At 46.8% G+C, this 23,516-nt stretch overlaps 6 protein-coding genes across 6 annotated transcripts; 4 read left to right on the plus strand and 2 right to left on the minus strand.

Moving 5' to 3' along the window:
• Positions 1-10,152: 10,152 nt before the first annotated feature.
• HRG_08941 (uncharacterized protein) lies at positions 10,153-11,363 on the plus strand (the record flags this gene model as incomplete). The annotated part of the gene is made up of 2 exons (XM_044867412.1): positions 10,153-10,209; positions 10,944-11,363. 2 exons carry the CDS (start codon positions 10,153-10,155, stop codon positions 11,361-11,363), a joined length of 477 nt encoding a protein of 158 aa, XP_044717433.1.
• A 989-nt stretch (positions 11,364-12,352) lies between these two features.
• On the minus strand, positions 12,353-13,795 carry HRG_08942 (uncharacterized protein; the record flags this gene model as incomplete). Its single annotated transcript, XM_044867413.1, has 2 exons — positions 12,353-12,485; positions 12,540-13,795. 2 exons carry the CDS (start codon positions 13,793-13,795, stop codon positions 12,353-12,355), a joined length of 1,389 nt encoding a protein of 462 aa, XP_044717434.1.
• Positions 13,796-14,907: 1,112 nt separating this feature from the next.
• On the plus strand, positions 14,908-15,285 carry HRG_08943 (uncharacterized protein; the record flags this gene model as incomplete). The annotated part of the gene is made up of 2 exons (XM_044867414.1): positions 14,908-15,107; positions 15,165-15,285. 2 exons carry the CDS (start codon positions 14,908-14,910, stop codon positions 15,283-15,285), a joined length of 321 nt encoding a protein of 106 aa, XP_044717435.1.
• A 394-nt stretch (positions 15,286-15,679) lies between these two features.
• On the minus strand, positions 15,680-16,988 carry HRG_08944 (fasciclin domain-containing protein; the record flags this gene model as incomplete). The annotated part of the gene is made up of 4 exons (XM_044867415.1): positions 15,680-15,893; positions 15,968-16,395; positions 16,457-16,803; positions 16,868-16,988. The coding sequence occupies 4 exons, from the start codon at positions 16,986-16,988 to the stop codon at positions 15,680-15,682; spliced, it is 1,110 nt and encodes a 369-aa protein (XP_044717436.1).
• A 3,103-nt stretch (positions 16,989-20,091) lies between these two features.
• On the plus strand, positions 20,092-20,892 carry HRG_08945 (transcription regulator; the record flags this gene model as incomplete). The annotated part of the gene is made up of 2 exons (XM_044867416.1): positions 20,092-20,430; positions 20,479-20,892. 2 exons carry the CDS (start codon positions 20,092-20,094, stop codon positions 20,890-20,892), a joined length of 753 nt encoding a protein of 250 aa, XP_044717437.1.
• Positions 20,893-22,121: 1,229 nt separating this feature from the next.
• On the plus strand, positions 22,122-22,916 carry HRG_08946 (uncharacterized protein; the record flags this gene model as incomplete). The annotated part of the gene is made up of 2 exons (XM_044867417.1): positions 22,122-22,271; positions 22,344-22,916. The coding sequence occupies 2 exons, from the start codon at positions 22,122-22,124 to the stop codon at positions 22,914-22,916; spliced, it is 723 nt and encodes a 240-aa protein (XP_044717438.1).
• Positions 22,917-23,516: the final 600 nt, after the last annotated feature.

The following is a 23,516-nucleotide window of genomic DNA, read 5'->3' on the forward strand; positions in this document are numbered from 1 at the left end:
AGCTATATAAGTAAAAAGGGTATAGCTAAATAAAACTAGCTAGAACTAAAAGACCCTAAGATTAAAAGAGCTATTTTTAGCTCTTTTAATAAGAAAGCCCTTAGCTTAAACTCTCTTAGTATCCTCCTTATTTAATATATATATAAGGCTATCCTTATAGTATTTAAAAGGGCTATAAAGCCCTATTTAACTAAGTATATTACTTTAAGGTATAAAAGAAAGCTATAAAATTATACTTCCTAAGTAAAGTAAGTAAGACTATACTATCCTTAAGGCTTATAAGGTTATAAGTTTACTTAACTACTTAGTAACTACTTAGGAAAGGTCCTTAAAAAGCTATATATTACCTAGCTAAGCTACTTAGCTAATATATTTAAGCTTTTAAACTTTATATAGCTAAGGGAATAAAAATAGTAGTTCGCTATAGATATAGCTATCCTCCTTTTATACTATATCTAAAAGAAGTAGGAATCTAATAAGAAGGCTATTATTAGTACCCTCTTATTAAATATAAAGAGCGCCTTTAACTTTATATTAAAGGAGTAGCTTATAAAGGTCTTAAGGGACTTAAACCTTTTTAAGGCCCTTATAAGCTAGGTAAACTACTTCCTTACTAAAAGGAAGATCTAGTAAGCCTTAAAGAGGTAAGTCTAACCCCTTATAGACTTAGTAATAAGGGTGCCCTAAGGGTCCCTTATTAGCCTTATTTTATTCCTTTTATATATAAAAGGGATACTAGCGGCTAAGGGGTATTAATACTAGCTATCTTATATAAATAACTTTAATATCTCTATAATATTAACTTTAGCTAAGAAGAGTATATAGTAGCTAAAAAATATAGCTATTAACTTATTTAAATAAGTTAAGGACTAAGGGGTTTACTTTAACCCTTTTAAAATAAAACTTATTTACTTTAATAAGTAAAGGCAGCTTATTTTAAAAGGTATAATAATAAGAGGCTTACTTTTTAAGGTAAAGCTATTAATATAGTTCTTATAAAGAGAGATATAAGAAGTATATTTAAAAATATATAAAGGTAAAATTAAAAGTAAGGGGTTAAATAAGTAAGGTAAAGATATTTAATTCTTATAAGGGTAGTAATTATAGTAAGGGAGTAATTATTATTTTGCCTTTATTATCCTTCTTTCTTATATCTAACGCCCCTCTTTATACTTATTTAGTATCTTAATTAATAAAGAAGATCTTATTTAAAGAAGCTACTAATATCCTCTTAACTACTAAGCTTTTTACTAGTTTTCCCTTATCTTTCTAGCCGTTACTAATATATCCGTCTTATCTCTCGCTACCTCTATAAGAAGCTATTACTACTTTTACTTCCTTATATACCCTTTAAGGACCCTCCTCTTTATACCTCTTTTTAGCTCCTTCTTTTAAACTAGATTTTTAACTTCCTAGGTCCCTCTTACTAAGGGATATATCTAAGAACTATAAAATTAAGCTATACTTCGCGATATACCCCCTTAGCTATAGCTAGCCTTTATAGAAAGGGTAAAGCTAAATAATTAAGCTAGTAAGTATATAAAAGAGGTCTTAGTTTATACTTATCTCTTACTTAAGAAATCTAGGTTCTAGCCTTAAGCTCTTTTAAACCTACTTTAAGAAAAGGGGCCTAAGGAGGAATTAAGTCTTATAAGAAAGGGGGTCTTCCTTTTTTAAGAAGAATAAGTCCTAATTAAGCTAGGGGCCCTCCTTTAAGATAAGTCTTAGTTCCTCTCTTTAGCTATAAATATCTCCTTCCTTATATATTCTATTAGCTTCTTTTATAAACTCTTAAAGCGGGCTTCTAAGGATAGCTTCTCTTAAATATCTTCTAGCTTAATTTACTATAAAAAGATAGCTAGCTTTTACTTTAATAAGGGCTTTATAAGAACATTAGCTTTTATTATTACTATTAAAACCTAATAAATAGAAATAAGTCCCCTTTAAACCTCTTAGCGTAACTAATACTAATAAATATTAATATACTATAGCTAGGTTAATAGCTTACTATTTTCTTTTATAAGAATCTATATAGTCTATATATTATTATATTCTATAGCTATAGTTATAAAGATATAAGTAGCTAGCTAAGGAAAATCGCTACTTATAATACTTTTAAAAGAGCTAGTAGCTTTACCTTTATACTTAAAGTTATAACGGTAGCTTACTTCGAAGCCCTTTAAGTAATAGTTCCTCTAAAAGGGGATATAATATACCCTTATAAGCTCTTCTTATTTAAGGAATTATCTATAAAGGACGAATCGCTCGAATAAAGAAAGATTTTAGTAGCTATTTTCCTTCCCTACCCTCTTAAGCGTAAACTATATAATCTTATTAAATAAAGATAAAGGATAGCTCTATCTATTACTTCTTAGTACTTAGGGCTAGGATTCTAGTTATACCTAGCTAGCTAAGAGACTAAAAAGGAGATATCCGGTCTAGTAAAAATAGCTAAAAAAAATTTAAAGAGCCTACTTTTTATTAATATTAGTGTTTTTCTTACTCCTTAGCTTAAAAAGATAGATTAAGTAAAAGCTCTTTATTTAATATAAGTATAAAGGGAAGCTTTTTATTAATAGAATTAAGAAGGAATTTATAAGTAACCTTATCGATATAGGCGTCCTAGGTAAGCTAAATAGTTTATTAGGACCTATTTTAAAAGATTTATATTACTAAGAACTACTTTAGCTCCCTTAGCTTAGTTATCTTATACTTTTATTATAGGCCTTTTATAGCCTCCTTAGTAGTTACTTCTTCCTCTTTAAGTAGGCCTAGATAATATCGTTAATATAAAAGAAAACTATAATTTTACCTTTCTATATTATATATAGTTCTTAAAAGACTTTCTTAAAGCCTAGGGCTTTAAGAGAACCTATTAAATACTATTATTAAAGAAAGGGTAATCTTTATAGTTTATATAGAGCTTTCCTAAGCTATAGAACCTTTCTTAATTATTAGAAACTAAAGGGAAGTTATATATAGATAACTTCTTCTTTTTTAAAGGGGTAGTTAATAAAGGTATTAACGGTATCTATTTAATTAAGTTTAAGGTCGAATTCTACTACTATAGCTATAAGGGTCTAAAAATATATCTATACTAAGGTAGTTACCTTAGTAAGAAGATCCCCTTTTTCCTACTAGTTCCTATAAATAGCTAGCTAGGCCTTATACTTTTAAAGGAAGCTATATTTATTAGTCTTATAGATAAAGACCTACTTATAGCTAAGGACCTATTTTCCTCTTACCTTTTCCTTAAGGACCTTTTTAAAAGACCCTATCTCTTTATATAAGGCTAGGTAGTCTTTCTAAGCCTAAAAGAACTAGTCTCTAAAGGGGTGTTTTTATAAGTGCTTTTATATTACTAGTATATCTAAGAGGTCTCTTTTATATACCTTCCTTACTAATAAAGGCTTAAAAAGCTAGCCTACTATAAAGGCTTTATAAGAATAGTCTTTTATAAGTATAAGATAGAAGATAGAAAAACGATTAAAATAAAAGAGAGGTTAGTCTTCTTTTATATTAGGCCCTATACCTTCCTTTACTTTTAAAAGTAAGGATAGAAAGGTAGCTAGGTAATCTTTTAAGAGAGGTGCTTTTCTTACCCCCTTAAGGGCTAAAATAAAAAGACTAATAAAAAAAGCTACTTTTAGATCTTTTTATTATATAAAAGGAGGTATAGGAAGGTAAGTATATTCTAGCTTTATTACTTTCCTATAGTCTCCTTCTTTATTTAGATTATTTAATTTAGTAGCTTCCTCTTCTTCTTTTCCTTTAAAGTTAGCGTTATCCTTAACTATTTTAACGTTAGTTTCTTTTTTTATTTCCTTATTTAAGACCTCTATTTAAGACTATTAAAAAGAGGGGATTTAGATCTTTTAAATTAGCTAACGTTAAAAGAGTAAGAGGGGCTATTAATCTCTATTTCTATTAAAGAAGCTAGATTTATTAAAAATTATATCCTTAGTTATAATAACTTTTTATAAAAGAAGAATCTAAATCTAAAAGATATTTATAGAATTATAATTAATAAGGTAACTAATAAAGGCTTTAGGATTAAGCTTTCTTTTCTTCTTCCTTTTTAGCTAGGTATTAGTAGTTATAATATATACCTTATAGCTATAAGTATAAAGGTAGGCTAGTAAGGCCCTCTTCTATATAAAGAGCTAGAGGGGTAATTTTTAGTTTATTCTTTAGATAGTCCTTATAAGGTCCTTAAGGTCCTTAAGAGTCTAGCTCTATAGGTAATAAGCGGTCTTAATAACTTCCTTTTAAAGGTTATAGGAAAGCCTTATAGTAAGTCTTATTATATAGGCCCTTTTTATTATAGTACCCCTTAATCTTTCTACCCCTCCGTTCTAGGCCTAGGTATTTAGTATTAATAGGAGGGGTAAAATACCCCTTTTTCGAAGCTAATTTAAGATATCCTTTATAAATAGCTCTCCGTTTAACTATATCTTCTTTACCTTAAAGCTAAAGTAGGATTTTATTTAGTTAATAAAGTCTTAGAGGGTAAACTAGTTATACTTACTTAGGTAGGTTTATAAGAAATAAGGGAAAACTATCCTTAAAAAGGCGTCTATAAAAAATATTACCTTAATAAAGCTTTCTTAGTCCTTATAGATATTAGTTTAGTCGACCTAATTTTCCTTATATAGCTAGTCTAGCTATAAAGGGGTTCGTTTAGAAATTCGTTTCTTAGTCTTCCCTTAGCTATAGTATTCGCATTTAATAGTCTTAGGGCCCTTAATTTAAACGCCCTATTATTAGCCTAGCTTATATAAAGCTAAGGGGCCTAGGTAACTAAGTCGTACGTACTAAAGAAGACTATCTCCTTAGGCTTTTAGAAGAAGGTCCTTTAAACCTACCCTCTTAGTAGGGAAAGCTAACTTCTTAAGAGGTTCCTTTTAAAGATAGGTCGGAATTTAAGAATAAATTAACTAAATTTCTCCTTAATAAGCTTAATTATTTAATTTTTTTAAACTAGCCTTATAGGCCTAAAAGTTATATCCTAGAAGATTCCTTCCTTTTAAAGAATATAAAAGGAAATTAAGCTCGTTAAAAATTAAGGGTAAAAAGCTACCCTTTTTTATTAAAGAATTTATATAGACCTATTAGGTAATTTTATTATAAAATTTACCCTTCTATACCCCTTTATCTATACGGTTAACTCCCTAGTAATAAGTTATTCCTTTTATACCTTCTTAAAGAACTAAAATTATAAGAGGGTATTATAGATATTAAAGGAAGTATTAGAGTTAAGGGTAGCTAATTTTTATAGGGAATAATTAAAGGGCTCTAAAGGTTAGTCTTAGCCTTATTAATTTATAAGGAAGATAAAGGCCGGATTTACTATACTAACGATTTTTCCTTAAATTTATAGCTCGAATAAAGGTAGTAGCGTTAGTTACTATTTCTTAGTAACCTAAATCTTATATATCTTCTTCTATAACGAGGGATCCTCCTTAAAAGACTTTTTAACGATCTTTTCTAGCCTTATAAGAGGCGTGATTTTAAAAGGGCGTAGTTCCTTAAAAACCTATTAATAGTCTTTTAGTCTATAGAGCCTTTTATAGGCTAGGTAGGTTAGTCGATTTCCGTTATTTCTCTATCTTTTAAAGGAGTCCTTATCCTTATCTAGAAGGTCTACTTAAAAACCCCTCCTTTTTACTCCTTATTACTAATTTTAACGAGGTTCTAATTTAATTAGTTCCCTGATTTTTCGACTAACGGACTAAAAGGTCTATTAAGGGACTAGTTAGGCCGGATAGACTAACGGGGCCAGGCCCGGAGCTATAGGCGGAGCCGTAGCCGGGATAAGGGTAGCCGTTATAGACGGGGTTAAGGCTCTTAAGAGAGGAGGAGCTAGAGGGGAAGCAGTAGCAGCGGGGGCCGTAGTAGTAGGGGCTATAGCAGCTATAAGGGTAGTAGGTCGAGCCGTCTAAGTTAAATACTAGCTATAAAGGAATAAGACTACTTACTATTATACTTTAGTAGCCTCTTTATTTAGTTCTTAGCTAACTTCTTAAAAGATAGTTAAGTAATCGTTACTAATAGGCTTTATTAGTAGAGATATATCCTATAACTACTAGCTAGAAAGAGCTTCTATTAAGAAGTATTAGTTAGCTTCCTTAAGGATTTCTTCTTACTTAGCTAGCTATAAAGAAACTAAAAGGTTCTTAGTAAAAAAGGCTCCTAGGTAAGCTATATAGGTCTTCTTAATATAGTTAGTTATATAGCCTATTAAGGGAGCTATCGAGGTCTTAAGCTTTAAGAGCTACTACCTAAGGGTCTCTTCCTCTTAAAGAGAGATTAGCTTTATAGTACTAATAAATTCTATTATCGCTATATATATAGTAGTTAGTAGCTTTATCTTATAAAGGTATTCCTTATAAGTCAGCTCACCTACTTAGGGGCACACCTACTTAAGGGCACGTCTTATATAACTAAGACAGTATATTCTAATAGCAATTAAAGCCGCGTTTTTACATCGCGATACTTAATTATAGTGTTTTCCTACTATTCTAGCTGCCAGCTTCTACATAGAGCTTTAAAATCCGCCTTCTAATTAGCTATTGCGACGGCAGACGGCTTAAGGGCGCGTTAAAGCTATTTCCTCGTCTTAATAACTTATTTAATCCGTATAAACCGGCCATTTAGATCTTAGGCGATTTTTCGTTGCTTTTAAGGCCGTAGACGATATAATTAATGCTTAAGCTATTATATGCGTAGCTATGCCGTTGCAAGCTACGTATTCTAACGATTAAGGCTACGGCTAACTTTACTAAAAAGCACATAGATCGTACGGTTAACTTAACCGCGATTTTCGAGCCCCCTAATAAGCCTACGGACTTCCTACGATCGTCTCGGTGTTTTAAGGGCATCGCTATTATCTATTAAGCTTAAATTCTTCTTCCTCTTTAGTAGTAACGGCGTTAACGGCGCGGGCAAGACGAAGCAGCTTATTAATAGCTTTGCTATATTAACTGGCTAAAGTCCTATCCCTCGCCACCCCCCTTTAATATTTTTCTTAGTTAGGCCGGCCTGCCGGGCCTAATAATAGCAGCGAAGGAAAAGTGCCTTGCTAATTAGTGCTGTATCGTCGAGAGAAGCGATTTTTTAGAGTTAACGTCGGTAGGTAGCTTTAATCGGCGAAAAAATCGAGATATCGAGAGGTTAAAGGACGTGCGAGGCGTATAAAGGTAGGAAAAGGAGATATATACCGTGTAGGAAGCATTCGTATATAAAATCGTTAGTCTAATAGCTTCCGTGGCTATCTATAATTAAGAGGACGTTGCCTTATAGCTAGCTTCTTATTTATGGGATAAAGACCTACTTAAGCCATTGAATCGCGATAGAGTCGCTCGTCTAGCCCTTTAGAGAGGCCATAAAGTCCTAATCCTTTAGAAAGTCGAGTTCTTTAGGGAACCATTAGTGTTAAAGGTCCTAACCTTTAAAGATTATAAGAGGAGTTAAGGCCCGGCTAGTAGCAGAGACGCATTCTACTATTATAGTCTAACAACGCGACCTAAGCCGCTTCTTAAGCGTCTCCTTCTTCTCTAAGCTCCCTAGCACGAGGCCGTTGTAGCCGAGGCCTTCGAGGATACCTATCTCGTCTATATTAAAGCGTGATTCCGGGGGAATGGCCTATAAAGCCGGGAGCTTAAGTAACTAGAACTACTCCTTGATCCGGGCCATAGAAGCGCCGTTAATACGAGCAGAATCGAGAGCTTTACCTTTAATCGTGCTAACCTCTAGATTTCGGGCTAAAAAGCCTGCTACCTAGTGTTTTCTAAGTAGGCGGGTGTCGCCTGCAGCCGTGATAATACGGCCGGCGAATTCCCTTAGCTGGAGATGCGTTAGGGGGAGCCTAAGGGCGGCTTAGGTAAGAACCTAATCCCGGAGGTGTTTCTCTTGCTCTCGGCTAAGCCTCTAATAGAATTCGTATGCCTCTCTCTTTAGTTAGGCACCTTTAAGGCGTTTCTAAAGTATCGTCCTTAGAATACCCTACTTCCGACTAGCCTACACCTAACCTATGCCGAATTTAATATTAGCTAGAGCGTTCTAAAGCTGATCTTCGGTATATTTAGAAAGCTAAGATATTGCTAATTCGAATAATGTTTTTTTAATAATAATTAAGTATAAGATGCACGAGAATTCGCGGTTATAATATACGAGTTAGTCGGCGCGTTAGTGTTATAGAGACGTGCCCTTAAGTAGGTGTGCCCCTAAGTAGGTGAGCTGACTTAGTAACTCTTATAGTTACCTTAGGTAGTAGAAAAAGCTCTTTACTATATAGAGGTTAGCTTAGAAAAGAGGGAGGCTCCCTTTATAAATTATATTGCCCTAGGATATAGAGGGGGCTTAAGAGGGTCCTACTTATTAAAGAAGACTAAGTTATAGATAGTTCTATCTATATAAGCTTATAGCTCCTTTACCTACTTATCTTAATCTTAAAGCTCTATAAGAATTATCTTATAGATTCTAAGGGCGGTAAAGGAATCGTTTTTTAATATTATTATAAAAGAGGGGGTAAAAAAGTTAGTTAAAAATTAGCTTTTTTAATAAGAAAGGTAAAAGGAATCTATAAGGGATATAAGAGAGGTGCCTTTTATAGTAGCTAGAAGGTATAAGAATTCTATTCCTCCTAGGCTTATAACTCTTATAAAGAAAGATATAAAAAGTATATATAAAATATATAAAGATAAAATTAAAAGTAAGGGGTTAGATAGGTAGGGCAATAATATTTAATTCTTATAAGGGTAGTAATTATAGTAAGTAATTATTATATTTTCTTAATTATCCTTCTTTTTTTATATCTAACACCCCTCTTTATACCCGTTTAGTATCTCGATTAATAAAGAAGATCTTATTTAAAGAAGCTACTAATATCCTTTTAACTACCGAGCTTTTTACTAGTTTTCCCCCTCCTTTCTAGCTATTACTAGTATATCTATCTTATCTCTCGCTACCTCTATAAGAAGCTATCGCTACTTCTACTTCCCCTTATACCCCTACCCTCCTCTCTATACCTCTTTTTAGCTCCTTCTTCTAAACCGGTTTTTAGCTTCCTAGGTCCCTCTTATTAAGGGATATCTCTAAGAACTACGAAATTAGGCTACGCTTCGCGATAGCTATACTAGCTAGAAGGCTAGTAAAGAGATAGAGAGCTATAACTATAGCTTTAAAGAAAGAGAAAGAGAGGGAGAAGAGGCTAAGGCGGCTATTTAAGTTTAAGAGAGCTAGGGCCGCCCTAAAGTAGAAATAACTTAAGATATACTCCCTTAAGGAAATCCGCTAGTAAGCTTAAGCGATAGTAACTAGCGCCTTTAGCCTAGCTAAGGAGGAGGACTTTTAAGAGGACTATTAGCGCGCTTAACCTAATCCTTAACTAGCTTATATTTATTATTAAAAAGGTAAGTATTAATAGTCTAAGTTAAAGTTTATAGATAAAGTAAAACGCTATACTATTTAGTAAGATAATCTATATTACTAGCTATTAAGTATTAAGTTAAATATAAACTTAAAGAGGAAGAAAGGTAAGTAGTTAGTTTTTACTTTAGTAAGATAAGCTATAGTTTCTAGCTACTAAAATTAAGTAGCTTTTTTAGATACCTTTAATAGGTCCCTTAGTATAAATAAAATAATATATAACCTATTAATTAGCATATTTTAATACTATTAAAATTAATATACTATAGTTTAATTAAAGTAGTCGGTATAGCTAGGGATAGTAGGGTACCTTAGAGCTATTATAGAGGGGTAGAGATATATAGTATACGCCTTTCTACTAGCGCTTTATAAAATATCCTTTAAAAAGGGCAGCCTATCCTTTAAAGGTAAAAGCACTTCCTCTAAAAATAAAAGTATATTTACGGTAAACCTATACTTTTATAGTAAAGATAGGTAACTTATTATCATAAGAATAGCAGCCGTGATTACTCTATAGAACGCTTCACCTACTTCGATTATATATAATGCGTAATATGCCTCTAGTAAAGCCGGAATAGTTAATTCTTTAAGTGGCTGGCAGCTAGGTCTCCTCACTCTTCCCCGCCCCTACTTCGTACTCTGTCCAGGCACGGAAGTTGCCTACAGGGCAGTATCAGCCCCCAGGGCTATCCTTCTGATCCTCGCCAGTCCGAAACACTCAACATGACGGGCCTCGAGGCACTAGGATTGGCCTGCAACATCATGCAGGTCCTAAGTTTTGTGCGTGAAACTGTCATTACTTGCAAGGTCGAGCATCCGACGAACCTCTCGCGGAAAATGCCCGGTCGCTCACTTTCTTCGCCGGAGAGGTGAAGAAAAAAAATTGAGTGATAAAACCGCGGACGGCCGAGGTCGGAAGCCTTTCCGATATCGCGACCAAGTGCAATATTGCAGCACGGGCACTGGAAGAAGAGGTTCAGTTTCTTGGAAGCCACCATGCCAAAGGGAATCCCGTCACAACACTTCAGATATCTGTCAAAGCCGATTGGCGCAAGAGCCGCCTTGACAGGCTTGAAAAGTCACTCACTAGCTATCAAAGAACGTTAGATTCACACCTCCATGCGCGTGTCTGGTAAGTTATGCCATAGTGTACCGACTACAGCTAACGAAGAGCACAGGGTGAAGCATTGGAAGCTTTCCAGAGCCAAAGACGCCGACTAAGGGTAGCCTTGTGTCTGCCTGGCTCGTGACTCCTCGTCGAGGCTCCAAACAAGAGCCGCGAGCGAAACCTTGTGTCGCAGCTTCTGCCAGGAGCAAGTGAGGCGCTGCTCCTTCCACCCCATCGCTCCACCCCATGATTGCCTGGAGCATGCTGCGCCTTTTCCCTTTTATTATCATAGTCGTCGACGGCAGGCCTTGGTACTCGCATCCTCCACCAAGTGCAATCCAGCCGTCTCTAATTGCTTCCTCAACCACTGACGTTCCGCTACACGCCGCGGTAACGCAACACACAGAACATGACGGACGACTCTACCCTCTATTGGGTTTTGCTGCTTCTTTTATTTTTCTACGTTGGAACCGAAAACTTTGTCCGATTTTGCCGCCGTGTCCGCTTGGTCTACCGCCTCGCTGCGAGCTTCTACCGCCACGGACGCATCGTCATCCCACCCGCCCTCGACCGCCGAGACGATGGTGCAGCGGGCGCAGCGGAACCCGGCTTGACTCTCGTCATCGGCGCGCTGGTAACGGATATCCATGACATCAAAAGGGAGCTATTGCAGCTCCGGCAAGCTCTGGGGCTGCCGGCCGATGGGGCTGACGGCTGGCGAGGGACGGGACCCCGACATGACGAAAGGCTAGGCCTGTCGACGGATCTACAAAGCGACACGTTTGCCCAAGCAGTGCCAAGCAAGTGGAACGTGAACACGAGCTGAGTTGCGTAGCGCCTCTGGGACCACCAAGAGCAACGCACGAGCCTCTGTTGTATTGGCTCTCGCCTTTGGCTTCGATTCAGCACCAAGCCCGGCGCGGATCGTCAGCCTCGGCCTTGCACATTTCCATGCTTCAAGCACCTTGGCGGCAAAGAGGGCTGCTATCCACACGCATCATGACGGGGCATTACATATCATTGAGCACTCCGATATATCTCGTGGAGCTGCTGCAGTGCTATCGACCACTCATCGGTGGACAAGGACGGGGAAAGTCACGGTTCTGCGTGTCCATACATAGCCAACATGTCCACAGAAGGCTCGGGCGGCTGTCGAGTTTCAAGTAGTGTCATAGCCAGAGAAGAGCAGATGATCCTGAGCCTCTAGGAACCCTTGGACCCTGTGACAGTGAGTAGCCCGGACGATCCATGGCAAATACCAAAGTGTAAGAGCAAAGGGTCGAGTTTGGCAATACCCTCGTAACCATATCGCTCTATAGCCTTATTACCTCCTGCCTTTCGTCCGCCCTGTTCGTATATCTTCAGAGTATCTCTTGGCTGACTTGCTAGACTACGTGCCTGAGACTATTGGACCAATGCGGCTGCGTGTTGTCAGCAGATGAAGCCCGGGTGGGCTCGAGACATCGCAGCACTCTGCCAGACAGAGCAGGTCACCTGATCCAGACACGGACGGTAGAGCACGTCATGAGATTTAATATTGTTGCCTGATCTCTGCTTACAGGGCCACTTGCTTGTACAGTCTGCTCATGGTTGGGGTATGAATGCTTGGGGCCGGGAACAAAAAGGACCCGGCCACAAACAGCAGTCTGGGGTCAGGAAACGACGATGCTTCCAATCTTTTCCACGCCAAGGGCGCCCCTGCTTACCGTCTCTCTCAAAGCTCCGTGCGCGCAGAAAATAACACGGATGGCCTTCATGTGAAGTGTGAAGAAGCCAAATGTCAAAATAGCCGTCGACTCTGACAAGCCGCCTGCGTCAGTCGCTATCCGAGGCTGAAAATTCGTCGGCCACCGCTGCCGAGTATTCATCGTCGGCGCTGACGTAGAGTTCCTTCAGCTTAGGAAAGGACTTCTTCATGAGGTCGATGAGGTCCTGGGGAGGTGTTTGTCTGCTAAAGTGTAAGCGTCGCGCCCCGTGGCAGTGTTTGGTTTCTGAGACTCACTCGGCACTCTGCTCGCCGTTCGGGGTCGATGGGCGAAAGCCACCCACCTCCAAAAAACGCAGCTTGGGAAACAGGGGGCTGTTGCGGCGAGCCTCGCTCTCCAGCATTCGGATGTCAAAGACTGGAAGCATGTTGCACTCCTCGAGCAGCGGGCAGTGCTTGGCGAGAGACAGCAGGGCGGCGGCAGACAGTGTGCACTGCACCAAGAAGCTGAGGCGGCGTAGAGAGGGGAGGTGAGAAACGATATCATCAAAGTGCTTGTCGGAGAAGGCGGCCTCGAGAGCGGTGACGGTTGGGTCGGTTTCCCTTTCATTCGGTTCTATCGTAAGCTCCTGGAGCCTGGAGAGCTTCTTCAGAGACAAGAGCTCCTCAAGGGAAAGTCGGGTGTCGGCGGCGAAGGTCAAGGCAAAGTGACGCAGGGCAGACAGGGAGGAAAGCGACTGCATGACGTTGACGCCGGCGTCTCGAACGTCCAAGCCAAGATAAGTGACGCGTGGAAAGAGTTTGGCGGCCGAGGGGACGGCTGCAGAGGTGAGAGCAATGTGGATGGCGCGGAGGTCTCTGAAAGGATGGGCGATGCGCGACGAAACCAGCTCGAGGAGCTGCTCGGAGCACGTCTTTCCAATCTCGAGCTGCAGGAGATCTGATCGTTGGGCAAGGTGCAGTATGAGGTCGTCGGTAACGAGATGGTCCATGCCGTAGAGGAACTTGATGTGCTGGAGCGACTTGTAGCGCGAGATAAAGTCGAGGAAGAAGGAGGCCTCGACATGGGGGCCCGGCGAGTCGATCAAGAGGGTGCGCAGGCGCCAGGCCTGGCTGCGCAGCTGGTCGAGCAGATCATGGTCGAGATGGCCGCCATAGAAGGAAAAGGACTCGAGGGGCGGCTGAAAGTACTGGCGGATGGGGTACGAAGCATAGTCTGCCGGACGATAGGCGTCGAGGGAAATGTGCCTGAGGCTGCTGAACTCGAGGTTCCGGAAGCGCTCATGGTAGAGGGCCTCTTCGCCGCCCGAGAAGGTGAGCGAGGTGATCTTTGCGGCGTAGATGTGGCGCCGGTCGTCGGGCACATTTGCCAGGGCCTCGCAGCTGGCATGTCGCCAGAGCACGTTGGTGCCGCACGAGAACCATTGCTTGTTGACGCGGGCGGCCTGTGCGAGGTGCCGCATGTCGCCCGAGAGGCAGTCGAGGATGCTGGTGAGGAGTTCGGGGAGGGCAAGCGCCTTGGCGACGCTTGGCAGCGGCAGCGGCTGCACCATGATGACGACGGGGCGGGGAGTGAAAAAATCAAGCAGCAAATGTGGTATGGCGATGTGGGCGTTGGAGGTTTAGCAGCAAGCAGCCTGAGAGCCTCCCAGGACAAGGTTGGCTTTGGCTTGGCCGGCTTGGATCTCCCGGTTCCTGCCCCGCCCCTCCACCACGTCCCCGCACCTGCGTGTGTGTGTTTTAGTGGACGGGTGAGGCGGGGCAGACAAGAACAGCGCAGGGGACCACCTGAGCTGCCACTACGCCCGCCGCAACCCCGCTGTAGCCCCCTGTCTAATTGTCTATTGAGAGACGCCTAACAGCCTTGAAGCAAGTCCGTATAAGCCACGCCACTGCTCCATCAGATATCAGAAGTGCAGCAGTCTGATAATAATACGAACTCTCTGGATGCTATCTGAGCCTCTACATCGGTTCATGCACACAGCCAAGACAAGCCCTCTGCACTATCGACACGCCATGCAGACGCACGCCTGCAACATAAGCTTACCGAGTTGAAGCCTAGCGAATCATCGATGCAACTCTCCTGTGCTGTATAGTACAGTAGGCTTTGGATAAGCTTCCCGTCCCTGCGACCTGTCAGCTCGGCCAATCGGTACTGTAAGCCTGTTGCCCAAACAAGCCCTCGACTGCGACTTGTCTGCAGGCATCCATGCTTCACGTTGCACCAGACGTCTTCTCTAGCGATGACCCGTCCATCAGCCGATGTCCCATCCACAAACCGTCGTCAACCTCACATCTGCTTCGTTCGCTTACAACATGTTACATGTGCGTGATACCATGCCCTGACTGCCTGGCACTGGACCGTCTGCGCCTCGAGACGCACTACCGAGCTCCATATCACCCACTAGGCTTCATTATTCAACCGTGCAACATGCACGCCCACCAGCCGGCCTCTCACATGCAGCTAGTGCCGTGGAGTCTCGTCAGCCTGCACCTCGTAAGCCCGGAGACGAGCGTGCCGAGGAAGTGCAACTCGTGACCCTGGGGTGAGCGTGTCAAGTATAAGAGACGATGATCCCGACTCTCGGTTGACCGGCTCAGACACTCAACATTGCAATCCTCCCACACAACACGCACCAGTCACTTCTTCTACTCTTGGGCCACCATGAAGCTCGCCAGCACTCTCGCAACCGCCGCCCTGACGCTCGCAACCATCGGCTTTGCCAGCCCCACGCCTGACGAGAGCATCACCCTCAACCAGCGTGACAATGAGCTGTTTGCTCGCAAGTCGTGCAGCGGCAGCCGGACGAGCAGCGACCGGTGCTCCGGCAAGAGGCTGAGGCCCCAGCACTCATGGCACAACTGGTACGTTGCATCCGAAACACTCCCAGCAACCATCTCCCACTCACGCCGGACCTGTAGCAACAACCAGAGTGGAAAATGTTGTGCTATCAACAAGGACGGAAGCGGCGGCATGGACGTCAAGAAGGGCCTCGGCCGAGAGGACTGCGGATACTGCTTCGGCGGCAAGTGCCAGGGTTGAGAGACCCAGGCCATCGACCGGCCTCTCGTTTGCTGCCTTGTGCAACCATGTACGCCTGCATGTAGCCAGATAATCCCGCTTGCCCTCTCAACCGGGACCAGGCGAACTCGAATAATGTCCGGATCGCCAACGTGCAACCCTGTGCTGATGCTATTGGAGTGCGTTTTAAGAGGTAGACAGGCTTCCTTGTACCCGTGGTTGCGGGGCCCATTTACATTTCCTTCTCCTTATCTTTCCATATGCATTTAAATCCCAGTTATACGTCCCAGGAGCCTCTGAGACCGCCATGTTAACCTCGTCCATACTTTTAACCCATATTTAAACTCTCCTGGCCGCGGGTCACTTCAATCTGTATGAATTTCGCTCGTCCCGGCTTGCCTAATTGTTCAAGCTATTACACCATGAAGAAGGCGGCTACACCAGACATGACCGTCATGGCAATGGCTGCCGACATCTGGCGCATGCCTTTCCATGCAGATGACGAAACCCGGGAGCCAGGGGTGGCGCTTCCGGAAGGACTTGCGGTAGAGTCAGCACCTGTCCACGTGGCCGAAGGTGCGGATGCAGTCGAGCTTGCGGCATCGTCTTGCTTGTCGGGGTTCAGCACGCTTTTGGGCGTCAGTGAAAGGACTCAATGTGATTTTTTTTGAGCAGGGTTAAGTGAGGGGCGTTCTATCCATACCTGTCAATGACGTGAAGCACGCCGTTGGAAAGCGGGACGTCAGGCGTGATGACTTTGGCGCCGTTGACATAGACGTTACCATCTTTGACGCTGACATTGATCTCGGTTCCTTCGAAGGTCTTGACCGCGCCGTCCTCAAACGAGCTGCTGTACGCCACGACATTGGGCAGGACGTGGTACTGGAGAACCTTCTTGAGGCTCTCGACGGACATATTCTTTGTGGCAGAGGCGACGGCCTCAAAGGCCTCGTTACTAGGCGCGAAGATGGTCACGTCCTTGGCCCAGGTGAGGGGTGCGACGAGGTCGGCCTTGGTAAGCGCCTCTGCCACGGCAGATAGGCCTGCCGCCGAAGCCGTCTCGGCGAGGTCCTTGGGGATCTCGAGGACACCATCAACAACGTGGACCACGCCGCCGTCGTACTCAATGTCCTGTGTGACTATCAGCGTCTCCGTGCGACAGAATCCACGAGAGCCAGGCAGAGTCCCTTGCCGCCCGAATAACCTGGCAGTGGGCGCCAAACGCGCTGCTAATGCTGACCGCGTTGTTGGCGGTCTTTGCAGCGACAACCTGCCCACCCGTCACGTTTGTCAAGGCCCCGTCGGTGAGCAGTGTCTTTGCAAACGCTGGCGTTTCGGAAAAGTCGTTGGCCAAGAGCGAGCCGTTGAGGATGTGGTACGAGAGCAGATTCGCGACAAAGGCGGGATCCGACATGACGAGCGCGGCAGCCTTTTCGTCCTTGAGGAGCATCGCAAAGGCATCGTTGCTGGGGGCGAGGATGGTGAGGTTGCTCTGCGAGGAGAAGGTCTCACCCAGGGCAGGTAGGTCGTTGATGAGGCCTGCCATTGTCGTCCTTTAGTTGAATTGCACAATAACACGAGTTCTTCTGGCGGAGCCTCATACTTGTCAATGTGGAAAGAGTGCTGTTCTCTTGGGACAGAATCTCGGCTAGAGTTTGGCCGGACGCGCTTTGTGGGAAGACAGAGGCGAACACGGCAGCGCCTGAAAGAGCCGAGTACTTCATGGTGGTTGCGAGCTGACTGTCGTCGACAAAGGCAGAGACATGCGAAGAAGAAGCGATGATTTACAGGATGATTTTGATACATGAAATCGTCGAAGGCGGGCGCCACGACTTTATACATGATCGGCAGAGCATCATGGGCTGCAGAGAAGCATCTGACCGGAGTTGGAGGCGTCGCAACCAAGTGGTGACATCATGGAGACGGTCTTTGCCGGAGTCAAAGGCCAACCGAGACGATGATTCAAAGCATGCTCTTCCAACGAAGGGCAAATGGTTGGCTGCTACGGCCCAAGACGACAGGGAGACTCGAGGCGAGACCTTCCAGTCTCTTTCAACGGGGAGCTTGGGGGAACGGAGTGGCATCCAGGCAGGGCCTTTTGGCTTCACCTCTTCCATCGTAGCGCATGTACGTGTAACGCCGAGAAATAGCTTGCAAGGGGACATCCAGCATATACTGTTGTGTTGCTCTGGTGTAGTAGCCAGCTTCAATGTTGCTTGTCGAGAATCGGGATTGCAGGGTATCCGGTTTTTTTTTTCTTCAAATCCTGACAAGCAGGCGCCCGAGCTAGAGAGCTTGCTTAGATCGCTCCTGGCAGGAAAAGAACCAACGGATAAAGCACTTGACCGTTGTCCACCAACGCACTGGACCCTGGAGTTGCAATCCGGGGTCCCGTTGGGCCAAGCCACCCTCTTCGCACTCTCGGCGATCTGCGAGAGCACTTCATGGCGTCATCGATAAACTTCTGAACCGGGGGCCCGCGCACTCATGCGGCGTCTGCTTCGCCCACTTGCAAGCCTATCAGGGTCCTTTGCTGGGAAGCCGGTCCCGGGCCCCGAGGAACACTTCTCCAGGGTCCGTTTTGTGTAAGCGAGGCATTTAGGCTCGGGCCCTGGGGGATTTCCCCTCGTTAACCCCATCTTTCCAAGCGGTGGCTGTCAACGGAACTTGACGCTCTTGCAAAGGGGGCCTCGGCCGGTGAGTGGGCTTGAGCTCGGCATCTTATGGCCGACTGAAAGTCCACACGGCATTGTCGAGGCCTCGATGATTGAGGTGTCCGCTTCAATATCAAGGAAGGGAAAGGAGGGAAACAGAGCTTGCTTTTCTTTCAGCCATCCCCCGGCCACGCCCTTCTTATGTCCGAGGCGCCGCCAAGACTGAAGCTCGCCGTTTCATGTCGTCGTGGGACTTCGGGCTGATGCTGGGGCCTAGCTCGGCATAAGCCTGCATGCGAGAAACGTGCTCTCCCCGAAACGCATCATTCCTAGCCGGGAAAGGGCGGCCGACTTTGAAAGGCGGCCGGGCTACTTATTCGGCCGAGAATTTGCAACTACGTGTCCGGCTATCCTTCCATGTGGAATGAGTGCCTTGGCGGGAGACACTTGTAAGGGAAGACGAAGGCGGACAAACAAACTTGTGTTTGACCTGAGTCGTTGTCGATGGCTTCGGGACGAGAAGAGTCCATCAATCGCGACGACGGCGTGGCTTAGACCGGCAACGCTGTTCCCGAATGAGCGGAAAACGCGGGAAGCGGGTCGCACGATGGAAATGCCCAGACTCGGGCACGAGGTTGGGCTTTCACGATTTGCCCACTATACCGGGCCGGCTGTTGCTGAGCTCACAGATAAGACAAAGGACGGCTACTGGGTATTACAGGGGCTTGTCATAGTCGACTCCAGCGGACGCCAGCACTACACCAGAGTAGGCAGGTGCCCAACATTGCGCCGTAGAATCTCGGCAGGGCAGAGGAGCGTTTTAACCGGTAGGGGCTTAGCCTCAGGAACTTGAAAAGCTGCTTCTTTCATGTGCCCTGCCCCTGTACACGCTGTGCCGTATAGAGTGAAAAGAAGCTAGTGTTTTAAGAGCTACTTCGCACTATGACTCCAGTTACGGTTGGCCGTTGAAGGCTTGTAGAAGACTTTATGGCATGGTCATTGCAGCTGTTGAATTGAGAGCTGTGTAGACGGCTGCAAGACCACCAGCACCCAATCCGCCCCAGCCACGATCGGTGTCTGTCATACTTGCACATCAAAGACCAGCGCCTCTGGTACTCATTTCATCCCGCCTTTAAAACGTTTGCTGCTGCTTCGTCGGATTTGACTGCAGCCATCCGATCTACAGCCATCCGAGTCTAAATTCCCCGAAAGATTCGTTTGGCCAGTCTGAAGTTCAGATATCGAGCCTGCGTGTAAGGGGCAGTTGACGGATCGATCAGCAGGTGGCATCTCTCTTTGACTCGGCATGCTCTGGTTCTCGCATAGCGCCGTGTCGTCTCTTCAGCCGGCCAACCGGCTCAACGAGCACCACAAAACGACTTATGTCTGCGCCTCGGTTGCTTGGCCTTTCAATCAGACACAGGTAGGTTGCAGAGACCCTAAAGTCAAAGTCGTCCAAGCCGGGCATTGATATGTACAGTAGCTGCTAAAGACGGCGACGAGCTTGTAGTTGCGCAAGCTCAAGGGGATGATAGAGTGCCGTCGACGCCGACCGAGAGCGTCCGCTTCCATTTAAAGCTCCTGCTAACCTCGGGTCCCTCCTGAGCGTCGCCGCGAGAGAGAAGCGTCATGGCCACGTTGGCTAGGACGCCCATTGCTGCTGTTGAAACTTGTGGCGTAAACTTCAGGTATGGCGCCTCTGCCTGTCTTCACACGAAAGCACGTCCAGAGAGAAACAGGCGCATGTTATACTGATCAGGAATCAATGGTGTGCAATCCTGTGCGACATTGGGCCAGGTAGAAAGGTGGTGCTTGCGCGCCTCCCGTCAGTTGAGTCGGAGTTGACTTTGTGGTTGGCGGCAACCAGTGCTCGGCGCTCATGTTGGTTTGGCAACGTTGGTTTCGAAGCCCTCGAGCTCTCTTCTTCGGCGACGAAATGTTTCGGGATTCGGTGATTGTGGGGGGGTTGATGTAAGCGAGGCGCAGTGGAAGCCAGACATGGCATGCACAGCCATGGCGTGATGCGCCACGTCCAGTCTCACCCGTCCCCGCACTCTTGAAGTTGCGCCGGCTCCGCCTTGGCATCGTCACGACCAACAAGGCAAGCTTCAGCAGACATTGACAGGTTCGTCCTCCTTTGTGTCGGGGTGCTACGGGGCTGAGCGGCACAGGCATGGCTCGTCTCCGCCTCACGCAGGCACTCGTCGCTTCCGACGTCGCCGCCTACAGGAAAGCCACGCAGTCGGCCTTTCTGCGCGACGCCGCGCGTGGAGAGGTATCCAAGCATCTCCTTGGCCGGTGGCTCGCCAACGACCGACTGTACATTCACGGCTACATCAAGGGCGTCGGCCGCCTGCTCAGCTTCCTGTCACTGCCCGAGGCGGTGCCCGAGGCCAGGGCCGAGCGCAAGACGCCGGCTACGCGCCTCTTGTCGTGGATGATTGATGCGCTCGTCAACATCCGTCGCGAGGAGGCCTTTTTCGTCGACACGGCCGCGGCGTTTGGCATCCCGGTGAACCTCGAGACCGACGCCGACGGCCACGTCCCCGCGGGTGCCAAGCTTGAGGGTTTGCGCCGCTTCGAGGCCCTCTTTGACGGACTGGCGCCGGGCGACAGCGGGGTCCTGCCGTGGCTCGAGTGCGCCGTCGTCTACTACGGAACGGAGAGGTGCTACCTGGATGCCTGGTCGTACGCCCGGTCCCACCTGAAGAGCGACGCCGACGTCTCGGGCGACTTGGACGGCGGAGCGGTGCGCAGGGAGTTTATTCCCAACTGGACGTCGGCCGAGTTTGTCACGTTTGTAGACGAGCTGGGCGACATTATTGACGATGCGGTGGACCAGCAGGTGGCGCTCCACGGCGAGAGCATCCGATCGGACTTGATGGAGCGGTCCCTGGTCCAGTGGCGTGCCCTGCTGGCGGCCGAGGAAGCGTTCTGGCATGTGACGGAGGGACGAGATGCCGACTGTTGTTGAGGGCAGGTAATTAGGTTGTGCTGCTTTTTGATGGAGACGATTGCCGAGCCCCACGGGATGACGGGCGCGCGTGTGTGTTTGCGTCCCTTTGTGCTTTTCCGAGCCACAACAGCTGGCTTGAACAGTGGCGCTCGTCCGCGCGTGCTGCGTTTGCGCGTCCCATCCATTTACCATCCCACCGGCATGAGCCTCGTCCGATGCAAGAGATGACGACGCCCTCTGGTGCGGCTGTGCTGGGTGCCAAGAGAGGAGGGGCAAGGGAGAGAGGCCATGTGCCGGGATGGGGCTTTCTTCCGGGATTCCTACCATCTGTCCAAGCTTGTGTTGAGCATTTCTTGGCCTGTGGGCTCCGACATGGTTGGCCGAGTTGGTGCCTGGGTACGGAGTAGAGGCTTTGAAGAGGGCGCAAATGAAAGGTGCGCGCGTGAGCAAAGACAGAGCGTGACTTGATCTTGTCTGGATGCCGGGGGAGGGAGAAAAAGCATGCGGGCTTGGTCCTCTAGAACCCGGGCTCTGCTTGCAATCCAGCCACGCCCATTCCATTCGGACTCGGCAAGCGCCGACCCACTGCAAGACACACGGACGAAGCCCTAGAAAACGCCCCGGACATGTCTGTGGCGGCGCCGGAAGGAGAGGGAAGCTGCGAGGTACCGTCGGTCTGGTGACGAGGTGCCGGGCCGCGCAGGTACAGTGCATGTTCCCCACTGCCGGCCGGGCGCAGTCGCCGCTGCGCCACAGGTTGCAAGGCCGTGTCCGTGAGGTCTCCAGTTTATTAGAGAGGCTCCCATCGTGACGCCATGGCATGGTGCCAGAAAGGGCCTAACAATCGACAAGAGAGCAGCAATGACAAATTGTCACTCGCTTTTCTCGAGTTATATAACCAGCACACGTCCCACCCTCTTCGACCCTCCTCCATTCCACCTCAACCTGTCGTCTTGAAGCACCTGGCGGGGTAGCACAACATCACCGTCCAACTTCACACAAGTTACAACACACTATCGCCCTCGACACACACACAGACCCGTCGTTTCTTCTTCGCACGGAGACGTCATAGCGGCCCAGAGCGACGGTCAAATCAACATAGAGGACCCCGCCTTTTCTACCTAATACCCCCACCTTCTTCAGTAGTAGAGAGCCGACCTCCCACCTCTGCCTCGCGCTTCTACTCCCCATCCTCATCACCTCCTCCTGAATACCTATACGCTCAAGCCATCAGCAAAATCTCCAGTATGTCGAATCAAGGATACTACGGCGGCGGAGGCGGCGGCGGAGGAGGCGGCGGAGGACACTATCCCCAGCAGCCGAGCTACTCGCAGAACCAACCTCAGGGCTACAACCAGTCCCAAGGCTATCAGCACTCCGGCAGCTATCCCGAGCAGGTTCGTCTCTCCTCCCTTGTCCTCTTCCCCACGACTCTGAAGAATCATCAGTACTGACACCATATTCTGCAGCAACAATACGGAGGCCACCAGTCCCACTCCCCCTCCTATCACCAACCTCCGCCAGGCCACGGACCAAGCTCTTCCCCCCATCCCCAACAGCCCAGCTACGCCGCTCCGTCGCACGGCCAGCACCCCCAACAGCCGGGCTACAGCTACGACAACCGCAGCCACTCGCCCCAGCCGCCCACTCATCAGCAGCAGCAGTACGCCGGCGCGCACCAGGCCGGCGGCTACGGTCAGTCGCAGCCGCAGTATCACCAGGCCGGCGGCGCCCCCGGCCAGCAGCAGCAGTACGGACCCGGCCAGCCCGGCGCCGGCCCGGATGGTGAACGCGGCCTCGGCGCCACTCTCGTCGGCGGCGGCGCGGCGGGGTGGGCCGCCCACAAGGCCGGCGGCGGGTTCCTGGGCAGCCTCGGCGCCGCTGCGGCGGGTGCCGTCGGCGCAAACGTCCTCGAGCACGCCTTCAAGAAGAAGAAGAAGCACAAGAAGTCCAAGAAGTCCAAGAAGTACGGCCAGCGCGGCTTGGGCAGCGGCAGCAGCAGTGGCTGCGGCAGTGACTGCAGTTGCAGCGGCTCCGACTAGATATGAAGATTGAAGACAGCCAGGCGTTCATGCGCGCAAGGGGGTTAGGTGATTGGGTGTCCAGCAACTGGGAAGAAGCCTTGTAATTGTTTCAGTTATCCGTCGTCGTCGTTGGCAGTGCGCCATGTAGTTTGCTAATGAGACGCACAAGGCGGGCTTTGAAGCCCGTGACGGTATCCTTGCTCGTCAAGCTTATAGGAGTATACCTAACGCAATGGAATCAGCTTGTTCAGCAATTTTCTTGAGTACCTTTGCCCATGTGTGTAGCTTCTGTTGTTCATTAACTTCAACATCCATATGTGACTCGGCCCCTCTTCCAATAAAGTACTTGGCTCGATTGGCTGAGTTTCTCACGAAGAAATACAGCAGAAAGGCATATAATGTAGAAATGGGGTGGTTGTGGTATATTCCGTATCTCTTTGTTCCTGTGTGTGCTCTTCCTACCCTAAACCCAAGCCCCTATATATATCCCTCTTTGATAGTATGGGGGTTAAGGGTCCCCAGCCTCCTCAACCGGGAACCTTCCGGTCTGATGGGAGCTTTCCAGCCTCCCTATTATGTAGTCATCTGTCGCGGTCCTGCAAAGCTGCATAAGCTCTC

This window comes from Hirsutella rhossiliensis (genome assembly GCF_020360975.1).
Source record: "Hirsutella rhossiliensis strain HR02 chromosome Unknown scaffold00011, whole genome shotgun sequence".
Taxonomy (NCBI): domain Eukaryota; kingdom Fungi; phylum Ascomycota; class Sordariomycetes; order Hypocreales; family Ophiocordycipitaceae; genus Hirsutella; species Hirsutella rhossiliensis.